At 34.8% G+C, this 13,216-nt stretch overlaps 1 protein-coding gene across 4 annotated transcripts in view; it reads left to right on the top strand.

The window, feature by feature from the left end:
• unc-104 (kinesin family member unc-104) overlaps nucleotides 1–13,216 on the top strand; it is a 942,286-nt gene that overhangs the window by 487,861 nt on the left and 441,209 nt on the right. For all 4 annotated transcript variants that reach the window (XM_090394094.1, XM_090394092.1, XM_090394093.1 and 1 more), the window contains exon 24: nucleotides 8,526–8,663. In XM_090394094.1, the coding sequence (XP_090250220.1) occupies nucleotides 8,526–8,663 (138 nt within the window). The remainder of the gene's footprint in view (nucleotides 1–8,525; nucleotides 8,664–13,216) is intronic.

Below are 13,216 nucleotides of genomic sequence, written 5' to 3'. Positions count from 1 at the left end.
TAAATGGCTAAAATATCATTTATGAATAAAATATCATTTATGAATAAAATATCCAGTTATGCCAGCTAGATCATAGCCTGGTTAAACAAGATGTTTAACCTGATGTTTTTGAAAGGAAAAAATACTAGGGTGAGAAGTGGTAAGTCAGCTGTTGGAAAAAATTCATTATCAGCAGATAGGATCAACACCATTATTTTGATGACTATCTTTGAAATAGCAATATAACAGAACTGGTATTTCTGTAATTCCTTCCATTTCATTAGTAGAGAATTAGATCCCATATTGACATAATTAGTGTTACTGATGCAAAAGAAGATTAAAATGGGCGAATACTCATATATGATATATTCAGGTAATAGTTGATTAGGGAAAGGAGTAGCTGTAGTGTTTACCCCCATATCCAAAGATATCTTCTTGAATGGTAGCCTATTTCAAGTAGAGTTTAAGGGCAAATTTCAAACTAGGAACTTGAACAATGAGCCTTTTCATTCCAAAGTCAAAAAACTATTAACCACCCACCTGGCCATGGATAAAATACACTCATGTTAATAGAAGCCACATAACTTATATAAATATAATTTTTAGTAGTTGAATGGTAATTTTCATTGGTTTATCATTGGATATTTTGCTGTATTGCATCATCTGTCATTCCCACAGGTTTCTTTATAATATAATAGTTGCTGTTGCATCAGAATTTTTTTATGCTATAAATAAATAGACGGTACAAGCTGAGATCACTATGGCTGGTTATGTGCAGTTAACACCTCACAGAAAAAATCAGATTCAAGCTTTGAATAGAGAAGGTTATTCCTCTCATGAAATAGCTAAAAAGGTGTCCTGTAGTCGATATACTATGGTGTGGGTGCTGTCGAAAGTGAAGGAAACCAGATATGCTGAAAGGAAGAAGGGGACAGGAAGAAAGCCACTGTCTACACCATGCCAACATTGAGTTCTAAAGCAGTTCTTCCTCAAAAATCACCATGTGTTGTCTAGAGAACTGAAACGGGACTGGGAAGATCAAATGGGAGTTATGGCAAGCTCTGTAACTATCAGGGAAAGACTCATTTGACACGGACTGATAGCTTGACACCCTAAAAAAGAAGCCCTTGTTAACCAAAAAAATTAGATTGGCCCAGTTAAATTTGAAATAGCATAGAGCATATCAAATGGACCCCTGATCAGTGGAAAAAAATAATTTTTTCTGTCAAATTCTCAGCCTGTCAGATGATTGGGGCTGCATATCATATCATGCTGTTGGTCACCTGCATTTTGCAAAAGGTTTGGTGAATGCACAAGTATATCAGAAAATTTTAGAAGAATTGCTGCCTACTGTACTATAACAACAAACTGCATCTTTCAGGATGACTCTGCCCATTGTCATAGGCAGTCTATGTAATGCTATTATAACTGTAAAATGTACAATACAAATTGAGATTAGTACATAAAAATGCTTTCATTTTTGTTGCAGGTTAATAAGTGGCTCATTTAAACACTCTATTCAATGACTACTGTGGTCAGGAAACAACCCAGATCTTGACCCATTGAGAATTTGTGGTACTAAATGGAGACTGAAATACACAAGAAGAAGAAGCTGAAAACACTTTGGAGCTCAAAGAAGCCATTTTAAAAGTATGGAACCATGAATTGATAGTTGCATCCATCAGTAAATTGATACTGCCAATGCCTTGCTGATGCCAAGCTGTAATGAAGGCAGGAGGATCCACGAATTACTCAACACCAAAACATGCATTTATAGCTTTGAATGTTAGTAAAACTATAGTTGAACTAAATTTTGACACCAGTATTTTTTTCCCAGTGAAAATATCACTGTCCACTCTATTTTGAAATATATGCAGATTTGCCAAGTTTGTTGTCATTTCCTAATTATGTCACATTTTGTACTAAAAAAAGCCAAATATTAATCAAAAATGAAAATGTTATATTACCTTCTTCATTATTTGTGACAATTGTTGTGTTATTATCCCTTTTCAAATAGGCATTCAAATTTAATTACCAAAAAAACATGGTTCCAGCAGGTGATTGTGCTTGCTGTGAACATGGTGTATATCAGCTTACATTTTCTATCCATGTTATTTCAGTAATATCTCAGATGTGCTGCAGTGGCCAGTTAAAGCAATTTCTATGACATGGAATTTGTTTTAAATTTTATGATATATATTAAACATTTAAAAGCAAGATTTTCTTATATCTAATTGCATAAAGTTATATATTTTAATGAATAAGCATTACAATTTGAACACTTAATTGATTGTAAATCCCAACAGAAGTGCTGTAGTGAGTATTGGCACATCTTAAATGTTGTGTTGACATTTAAAATGTTGACAATCATGCGTTATTCTACACCATGTTAGCACAATACAATTATTTTAAAAATAAACCAATAAACCGGCCTGCTTGTTCTGCTCTACAACAGGTTACAGTTTCAAATTTTACTGCAGGCATGGATGTTTGTGAATGTCTTTAGGTGATAGATGAATTTTCATCATTCAGTATGAGACCACCACCCTTCTTATTAGGGATTTTCAATTGAAGGTTAGCTAGTTATTATCATGTAGTTTTTCCTCCTGGAAATTTGAGTTTTCATCCTGAAAACAGGAAAACCAGACAGCATATACAATTAACAAGGCACTTGCCTTTGTAGCCTTTAGTTGCTTTGGTCATAATTCATAACACAACTTGTTTCTAGATTTTGATATGAGTACATCTATGAAGGGCTGCATGCTGTTTCTCCCAACTTCCAAAGTAAATGATAATAAACATATTAATTAAGTGGTGGTGAACAAACCATTTTAATTTTGATTGGGCACATTCAATTTAATATGTAGATAACACACTTGTTATCCTTTGGGAGTATATAAATTCTACTTAGTATGACATCAGTCGGTAAAAACTTTTCACAAACATTTAGCTGGATGAAGAAGGGCAGAAGAATCAATACTAGACAAAAGCTTTCTGAAAAGGTGTTACATCCAATCATCCATTTGAAAGTCGTCACATGATTGTGTAAGGCTGGGCTATCTAGGAGTAGCATCAGCTTGATCTTCCCCTCCCCCTTCGTTCTGCTAATATTAGCGCTAAAGAATTTGACAGCCATAACCGTGTCATAAAATGAATGTTCTTTTAGTTTAATTATATACTAAACATATTACATAAAATAACATTTTACTTCTCTAAATGCTTATAGAACATTCAGAAAGCAGTATATAAACTAGTTGTTAATGTCACCAACACTATTTATCACATATATATATATATGCAGGTATCCCTTGCTTAACGTGGGATTTGATTAACGCAGTGAAACTAATTGCGGCAATCCCTTGATATACGCGGCAAGAGATTTGATTAACGCACCTTTAAATTTACCATGCAAAACATGCAAGCCTTGTGCCGTGAGCATGATGACTTCATTCCTCTCTCACAGCCGTGCTCCCAGAGCATGAGTGCTAGCCAATTACTTCGCTGCTAGCATTAAGAGTGGGTGCATTACAAGCTCCAGTTGCTCTGCCGTACGTATTTACGGCAGAACAACTGGAGCTTGTTGTTCTGTCGTATGTATTTACAAATTACGTTCTTCATAAATTTTACAGACCATTGATCATGCCGAAGAATAAGAGCAATCCCACAACCGGGTCATTAAATGAAAAAAAGAAATGGAAAGTAATTACCTTAGATACAAAACTTGATATAATTAAAAGATTTAAACATGGTGAAAGTAAGATCGGAAGCGAATTTGGTTTTAATGAGTCTACAATACGGACTATTTTATCCAAAGCTGATGAGTGTTGCGAGCAAGGTAAAGTTGCATCTACATCTGCAAGTATGCAATGCACGTGTAACTGGAGTGCTATAATGGTTGAAATAGAAGATCTGTTGATTATTTGGCTGAAAGACTGCAATCAAAAGAGAATTCCAATTATTGCCTATAATATCACGGCCAAAACTCTAAGCCTGTTTTCAAGACTTAAAGAGACTAAATATAAAGAAGAAAATTCAAAATTCGCAGCTAGCAAAGGCTGGCTTGAAAATTTTAAATCTAGGGCTGGACTAAAGAATGTGAAAATAATGAAGCTGCAAATACCAATGAAGATGTTGCATCTACATTTCCTGCTGAGCTGTGGAAAATTATCGAAGAAAATGATTACGATTACTGCCAAATTTTCAATGTAGATGAAACTGGCCTCTATTTGAAAAAAATGCCGTCTAGAACTTTTTATATCAAAAAAAGAAGCAGCGCAGCCTGGCTATAAAGTATCAAAAGATCGCTTAACTGTTGTGCTTGGAGGGAATGCTAATGGAGATTTTAAATTGAAGCCGCTGCTTGTCTATCGAACTTGGAACCAAAGGACTTTAAAAGGATGTAACAAGAACTCTTTACCTTTAATTTGGTGGGCGAATCAGAAGGCTTGGGTTAGCCAAAGTCTATTTGAAGATTAGTTTAAGTCTTATTTTTGTCCAGCCTTTTAAGCTTATTGCAAGAGAAATAACTTAGCTTTCAAAGCTCTTTTGCTTTTAGATAACGCACCTGGTCATCCAAATTTTCTTAATTATCTGTGTGAGAATGTGAAAGTTTTATTTTCCTACCAAATACGACACCATTGCTACAACCTATGGACATGGGCTTCATTGCAACTTTCAAAGCCTATTTTCTTAAAAAGACATTCTCAAAGGCAGTAGAAACAACAACAGGAGAAAATGCGATTATGCTCCAAGAATTTTTGAAAAAATTTAACATTAAACATGCAATTGAAAACATTCATGACTCGTGGGAGCAAGTGTTTTCTAGCTACATGAAGGCTGTTTGGAAAAACATTTTGCCAGAATGTGCTAATGACTGGTGGTTTTCAAAATCCTGTGAACAACGTGGTTGAAGAAATCGTTGCAATTGGTGAAGACCTTGGTTTTGATGGTGTTGATGCAGAAGATGTTAAAGAATTATTGGATTCAAATTCAAAAGATTTAAGTGACAACGCTCTTCTTGAAATTGAGCAGGAATATGCGTATGAAGACAATGAACAAATGGAATGTGAAGATGAGGTTCCAAAGGAGGTAACAATCAAAGAACTGGATGGAATATTTAGTAGTTTAGAATCGCTTAAGCAGCAAGTAATGGATATGGATCCAGATATTAATCGAAGAATGCTTGTTTGTCGAGGTCTGGAGAGTCGTTTTGCTTGTTATCGTAGAATTTATGCTGATAAGAAAAAAAGCTAAAACTGACTTCTTTTGATAAATTGCAGTAACTAATGTAGGTACAAGTATTTATTAAACATTTACTTTGCATTCATTTTTTATCTTTCCTAAAAGAGTACCATATAAAATGAACTATTAATACAGTAATTGATCATGGACAAATTGTACTTTTTACCATTGATTATTATATTTGATTAATGTAATTTTGATATACGTGGTAATATCGAGAGATTATTTAACCGCGTTAATCGAGGGATACCTGTGTGTGTGTGTATATACACACACACACAGATGAAATTTTAATACAACTTTAATATACAATGAATATTGTATGTTAGATTATAATAATACAATGAAGTACTCTAATTCAAGGTATATAAATGTGTCTATTTCCTTATATTATAATATAAGGAAATAGACGCTGTTTGCTGAAGATCTAGTGATATGTAAGATATGGAAAATAACTATAGTGAGCAACATATAATTTGAACAATATAATAGAAAGATTTTGAATGAAAATATCAATTGGGGTGGGAAAACAGCTATGGCATTTTCTGGACTGATAACTTTAATAAGTTTAGGACAAAATGAAACATTTAAAAATGTATAATATTTTAGCATATATTTAACTCACTATTTTTGGGTTCTGCAAAAGATAAGTTAACTGCACTGGCATTCCAAAATGCTTAAATAGATTTGTCACAATGACCATAAAAACCCCAGTTGACACAAGGTGGAGTTGTGTGAACTTCTACATATATCCTGGTTTAAATCACACAGATTGTTTCTAGAAGTGGCTCATGTGCTACAAAACATGTTGAACTGTAACAGAAATTATAGTATAATTCTACATAAATTTTGGCACACCTCCCTATCTGCTGGTCAGCAATTGCCACTAAAAACATCATCGTAGAAAGCATCTTCCATGGAAGTCATTGTAATTCTAGTTTCTGCTGTGTGTGTGTGTGTGTGTGTGTGTGTGTGTGTGTGTGTGTGTGTGTGTGTGAATCTTAAAGCCACTCAAGATTATCAATCTGTGGTAATTATTTTGTATGGTTAGTTGTTTAAGGCTTATTGAAACAAGAAATGCCAAGGTGATACCGATGTTTTGAAAAGTGGAGTAAATTTATTTTACTGACTAAATTTATTTAGCTAATAGATTATTAAGCCATATTTCGCTTTGATTACCAAACATATCTTCATGGGCACAGAAAAATTCAAACTAAGTATGTGCTGGCACTTGAAGGAAAGCAAATCCAGATTGAGTATAAAAAGCAGGATCCTGCATTGTCCAAATGCCAAGGTCGTGCTATGCCAAACCACAGCCTATAAATGACTCATCAGCTTTGTTCCTCCACGTTGGATGACAAATAACTCATCACTCCTCTCACCGACTCGGCTTATACAGTGTATTAACTTCTAAGAGGGGGACAGTTCCAGCTAGTGTTAGTTTCATGCTTTTGTGTCATCCTTAATGATAAACTAAACAAACATTTAATCCAAAAAGTGCTTTTTGATGATTTTATAAAATTTTGGACATTTACCAAGATGTCATATAAAAATTTGTCACTAGCCAAAAAAAATTGCCTTACCAGTCCAAATCAAAGGCCATTCAACTGTTTCCAGTGATTGTCATTTGGCTGAGATAATTAAAGTATCAAAATTTGTGATTGTGTGCTTAATACAGTAGCAAAATAAATTCAAATAAAAATGAACATCAAGGAACATCCCAAAAATGGAAGCATGATGGTAAGAACTCCGACATTGAGGATGCCCTAAATTAGTGGTTCTCCATTGTAACTGGACAAGGAGTGTGTGTGTGTCAGTGGTCCACTGTTAAAAAAGAAGTCAGAGGTGCTAACTAGGAAGCTAGGTCATGTGAACAGATGGTTGTCTTGATGGAAATGTAGGAATGATATTAAGTTCAAGTTATATAAATTAAATATTTAAATATCAATTATTTTCTAATGTGTTGTGTATTTTGTTTAAATAGGATTACATTGCAGGACAACTGGTCTCTTTTGATATTGACAATGAGGAAAAGTTAAATATGTACATATTTTGCTATTGTAATGAATTCAAATAAATGGTTTATTGCTCAACCTGTGCTTAATTGGGCCAAAATGTTTAAGTCCCAATGTGTCCCATTTAATCGCAATCTACCATACTAAATTTAGTTATTTGATTCTTGTGTATATATATATATAGTTTATTCCAGAAATTTTTAACGTTGAAATTTCAACTAGCTACAGCTTGGAAATCTCAATATGGAAGAATCTTGCTGAAGGTCTCTCAGAAATTTGGTTTAGTAAGGTAGCTGAATTTGGTCTGATTTGGCAAGTGTTATAATGGTCTGGAATATCCTAGAAATGATCTCTCTGATTTATATCTACTCCTGTATAAAAGGAAGGTCATTCTATTGGATGCAGAGATTGGTGTCCATGGCATGATCTACCATTCCAGAACAGCTGTAGCACAAGTAATGGACACAGTGTCTGTGTTTCTTCAGATGGATATTAGCAGTTCTTACCTGCCTCCTAACAGCCATCTTAGAACAACAGACCATGGGCCATGGATATGAATCACCAGATCCAATGGAATCAAACCTCCCAATAATAAGGTCATATATACACCTGAGAGATTATTAATATAATCTTCCACTGCATTACAACATTCACCAAATCTGAACAAATTCAGCTGCCTCACCTATCCAAAATTTAAGACACTACAGGATGGATACTTAGTCTGGGTTTGCCTTCTTGCAATTACAAGCATGTACTAAGTTGAATTTCTTTGTGCCTTGAAAGATGTGTTTGATAACCAAAGCAAAATATGGCTTAATAATCTATTAGTTAAATAAATTTAGTTAGTAATTATTATCTCTAGATATGTGTTTTCTCCACAAAACATCAATATACAATGATAATCAGCATCCAGGCATATACCAGATATGCCATTCTGTTGAGGTGAGGATAGCCTTGTTAGTGATACAATCCAAAAGATGACAGTATATTTAATTATAATTCCTCTCTCATATATTCATTAAGTTACTTTCTCATAGATGTTCTGTTTATCTTTTGCAAGTTCTGTAGTTATTTTTATGAGCATTTTTCTGTTGAATAGGTCCTTTCCTTAGCTTCTTATCATCTTAAATTTGATCTGGGGAAAACTGAAAGAACAGTTTTCAATTATTCTTTTTAGGAAAATAATGGAGACAAAAAAGTGACTTTGACCATAAATATTTAGCTTTATGTAGTTTAAATGTCATGAAGCATGTAAACAAATTTTTGGTATTTGTCATATTTATTTTCCAGACAAAGACTAGAATTAATGCGAGAGATGTATCACAATGAAGCAGAACTTTCTCCAACATCTCCCGACTATAATGTAGAGAATATCACAGGTGGCGATCCTTTTTATGACCGTTTTCCTTGGTTTCGCCTTATTGGAAGGTTTGTATGTCTAATTTGGATTTTTTTTTAAATAACTTTCTTGCTAAACGGATGTAAATATTCTCCAAATTGTAAGATACCATTTAAGTCAGTTGATTTGATTGTTATGTGTAATTGATACAAACAATCATAGAGATACTAAACTAATATAGCAGTTGACTACCAGTTGCATTGTCAATATCTATGCTTAATGTTCAGTGTGATCTGTGCTCATTGCTTTGCATTCTGTTATCATGATCATCATTGTGGAGTCAAAAGACTCACCTCAGAGGGTCCCATTGTCACATGCATAACACATCAAATTATGCCTTAAATTAAACTCACTGTTTCTATATTCACCCCATCCATTGTAATGCAATGCATTACAATGCATCACTCCATCCATTGTAATGCATTGCATTCCGCTCACTAGCCACTCTCCATTTAGAGAGTGGCTGGTGTTAAATCATAAACAAGTGAAAATACTTAAAAGAAACACATGTATTAATCACAGTGAAACTATGAGTTTCCAGAGCACACAAATTCTGCTCCTCTGAAGAATCTTTAAACCAGGAATTAGAAGTAATCAAAAATACAGCCATCCTAAATGGATATAATCCTAAAACAACTCAAAAAATCATCAGTAGTCACTTCTCCACACATCAAATCAGACAGGAAGAAGTCCATAGGATTCCCATACCTTACGTTAAAGGCATCTCAGAACGTCTTTCTAAAATTATGAAGAAATACAATTTTGCCACTACTTACAAACCTATCAACCAAATTTACAACTGGAATCTCATAAACGCCAGGCAACATCAAGGGTGAGAGTTTGCCTGCCGTTTATGAGATTCCATGCTCATGCAAATTATCTTACTTTGGACAGACAGGTAGGTCTGTTCAGAAATGCATCTCAGAACATCAAGACCACATTCGTCTTTTTAAACCACAGAAATCTGGCCTCTCTCAACACGGAATTGAAAATCCAAACCATAGGATCCATTGGGAAAAGTCTAAACTTTTACATAGATCTTTATTTAAACATGAACGTTTATACAAAGAAAGTTCTGAAACCCTACTACACAGACCAAACTTAAACCGCAACGACGTTCTTACTATTCCTAAAGTATGGGAAATTGTCATACAAAATTGTGTTAAATAATTAATTTTTTTTTTTTTTTTTGGTACTACTTTAGCACGTTATGCACGTTTAATGAGATTCTATTGCAATCATGCGCCCTAACTGTATGTTGTTCCTGTTATTGTTTAAATACTGTACTGATGATGTCCTAAGATACTTAGGATGAAATATTTATAATTAAATAATTTTCACTATGGTTAATATGTGTGTTTCTTTTAATTATGAACGCACCACAGGTTTCATTATTTAAAAAAGTGAAAATACATTTACAGTACTCTATTTATTGATATTGTAAGTTTATGTCATCTGTTTACAAGATGAATTGTCTGTCTGTCAGTACCTACTTCAATATTGTCTTATATGATACAAAACACTGTAGATGTTATACTTATTACTAACACTAGACATCAAAAATGAAGAGATAATGTGAAAAAGAAATTTTTATTTCTTTACAGGTATAACAACTCATGCATTGATAACAGCAATATGATTGCTTTATGGTAGCCTAGTGCAATCGATACGATTTTTTTGTGGTAGCCTAGCATATACACTTCTTCTTCTGCAGTTTGTCCCACTTAAGTGGCGTCGCTGTTAATGATGAGTCTCCTCCACATCCCCCTGTCTTGGACTGTCACCACATCCAAGTTCTTCATCCTCAAGTTCTCTTCTACCAACTCCCTCCATTTCTTCTTTGGCTGCCCACGCTTCCTCCTTCCTTGCACATCCATCTGCATGACTTTTCTTTCCACATATTCGTCCTCCCTCCTCATCACATGACCAAACCATCTCAACCTTGCCTCTTGTATCTTTGCTCCTAAGTTCGTAACTTTCACTGTTCCCCTCACATAGTCATTTCACAGACGATCCTTTCTGGTCACACCGCACATCCACCTAAGCATTCTCATCTCTGCTACCTCCATCCTGCTGATGTTATTTTTCCTTAGGATCACAGTTTCCATAGCATACGTTATAGCTGGCCTCACTACTGTCCTATAGATTTTGCCATTCAGATTGATCAGCACCCTCTTATCGCATAGCACTCCAGCCATCTCTCTCCAGTTCCTCCAACTCGCTTGTATCCTGCATCCCACTTCCTTCTCAGCTCCTCCATCTTCTTCCACTGTTGAACCTAAGTATCTAAAGTCCCTCACCTTCCTGATAACATTTCCTTCCATCTCCAGATCTGTCTCCTGGCCACCGTCCACTTTGCAACACATATACTCTGTCTTAATTCTGTTCAGTCTCATATCTCTCTCTTCCAGTACTTTCCTCCATCTTTCCAGTTTAGCTGCCACTTCTTCTCTTGAATCTGCACACAGCAAGATGTCATCTGCATACAACATTGTTTAATGCGCATCTTCTCTCACCTCCATCACAATATCAAACAGAAACAGACTTAATGCTGACCCTTGATGCAAGCCAACTGTTACTTGAAAACGTTTTGTCTGTCCAAGACAGGTCCGAACTCTTGTCTTCACATTTCTGTACATCTCCTGCATCAACTTGACATATTTCTCTGGTACCTTCTTCTCCTCAGACACCTCCAGACCATGCCTTGGCACTCTATTGTATGCTTTCTCCAGATCAATAAACACCAGATGTAGCTCCCGTTGTTTCTCTCGAAACTTTTCCATTATCTGTCGTAACCCAAAGATAGCATCTGTCGTTGATCTACCAGGCATGAAGTCAAATTGTTCCTTTGAAATCTCAACCTCCTTCCTCACTCTTCCATCAAGAACCCTTTCTAGGATTTTCATTGTGTATGACATCAACTTTATTCCTCTGTAATTCTTACAGTCTTGTGCATCCGAAATCCTCTCTAACACCCTCTCCCTAAAACGATTACTCACACTGTCTTCTTTTAAGTGAAACCACTTAATTGTCTTCATCCCATGGCTTTCAGAGGTTCTTATCTTCAATCTTATTTTAAAGTCTACGCAAAGCAGTCGGTGTTGCTGTGCCACTTGATCTGTTGGAATTACCTTAAAATTTGTCACAACCTTAAGATGTTTTCTTCTAATCAGAATGTAGTCAATTTGTGAACTGTTGTTACCACTTTTATATGTTATTAAATGTTCTTCCCTCTTGTAGAAAAATGAGTTCACAATTGCTAGATCAAACGCTACTGCAAAGTCGACAATCTCTCTCTCTCCTTCCTGGTTCATCATTCCCACTTCATGGCCACCATGGAGTGGGAATGATGAACCACCCTTTCACAGTCTCTATTCTGTCTCCCTATGTGTCCATTCAAGTCTCCTTCGACAATCACCATCTCTTTTTCTTCCAGTTCCCTCATTTCTTTATCTAACACATTCCAGAACTCATCTTTCTACTCTGCTGTACAGCCAACTTGCGGGGCATATACACTTAAGACGACAGCATGCTCTTCTCCAAGACCCAATTTCATTCGCATGATCCTGTCATTCCTTCTACTCACTTCCAGTACTTCGCCCTTCATTCTGCCACACACCACAATTCTAACACCATTTCTTCCCTCTTTATTTGCTCCAGCATATACACTAATGAATGAATTGTTATAAAATTTTTATTTTATGATAATTTAATTTAACTAATTAAATTAATAACAGTTAATTTTGTTTATGCAGTTATGATTTAATACTGCATCTTTACATTTGTTTACATTTCTCTTGATTGCAAATGGCCATGTACGGTCTGTAAGTGTTTGTGTGCGTAAGTTTTGATAAATTTTATCTTTTTATAATATATGCATACTTGGTAGTAAATGATAAAATAGACTAGTGTCTATTTTATATTATATATTTTTTATATATATTTTATGCATTCATGACATAACTAACTTTTCTTAATTTTTTCGATATTTCTAGGCTATGCAGCTCATCTGTGAGTTCTTTTAATCGCAAATCTCAAAGCATTTTCCATTATATTTATTTAAAAAAAAAAACGTACAAACGGAACCACTCAGTTCAAACTCACGTTCCCCAAGGGTCAACTGTATATGCAATTTATTTTACACTTTTATGATTAACCTTTTCTTCAGCGAAAGCATAACACTATTGGTGATTTAACATCACATGGCTTGTTCTATTTCGAATAAATCAATTATTTGCATTCTACCTTGTAAAAACTGTTTTTAAGCCACTGACGATAGCCTGTTAATTTCAGACTGAAATATATGGCAGTATATTTAATAAACAATGTGTTTTCACACATATATTGTATAGAGCTATGGCACAAGTTTCTCTTAAAACTAAAAATCTTACATCTGCAATCACTACTATGGTCAATCTGGTCTTGCAGACCCTGCATTGGATACCATGCACAGGATCTTGTGGAAGGAAAATACTGTGCTCCACCATAGTAAAGCCTATTTTTGGAATCTGCAATGGCACTCAGAAATCAACCTAATTTAAAGAAAAATAGGGATGCATAAAACTTCTCAAAATTTGGGAAA

Source organism: Typopeltis vanoorti, chromosome 6 (assembly GCF_054136105.1).
Source record: "Typopeltis vanoorti isolate ZY-2024b chromosome 6, IOZ_Tvanoo_1.0, whole genome shotgun sequence".
Classification (NCBI taxonomy): domain Eukaryota; kingdom Metazoa; phylum Arthropoda; class Arachnida; order Uropygi; family Thelyphonidae; genus Typopeltis; species Typopeltis vanoorti.
This window is presented reverse-complemented; position numbering and strand designations above follow the sequence as displayed.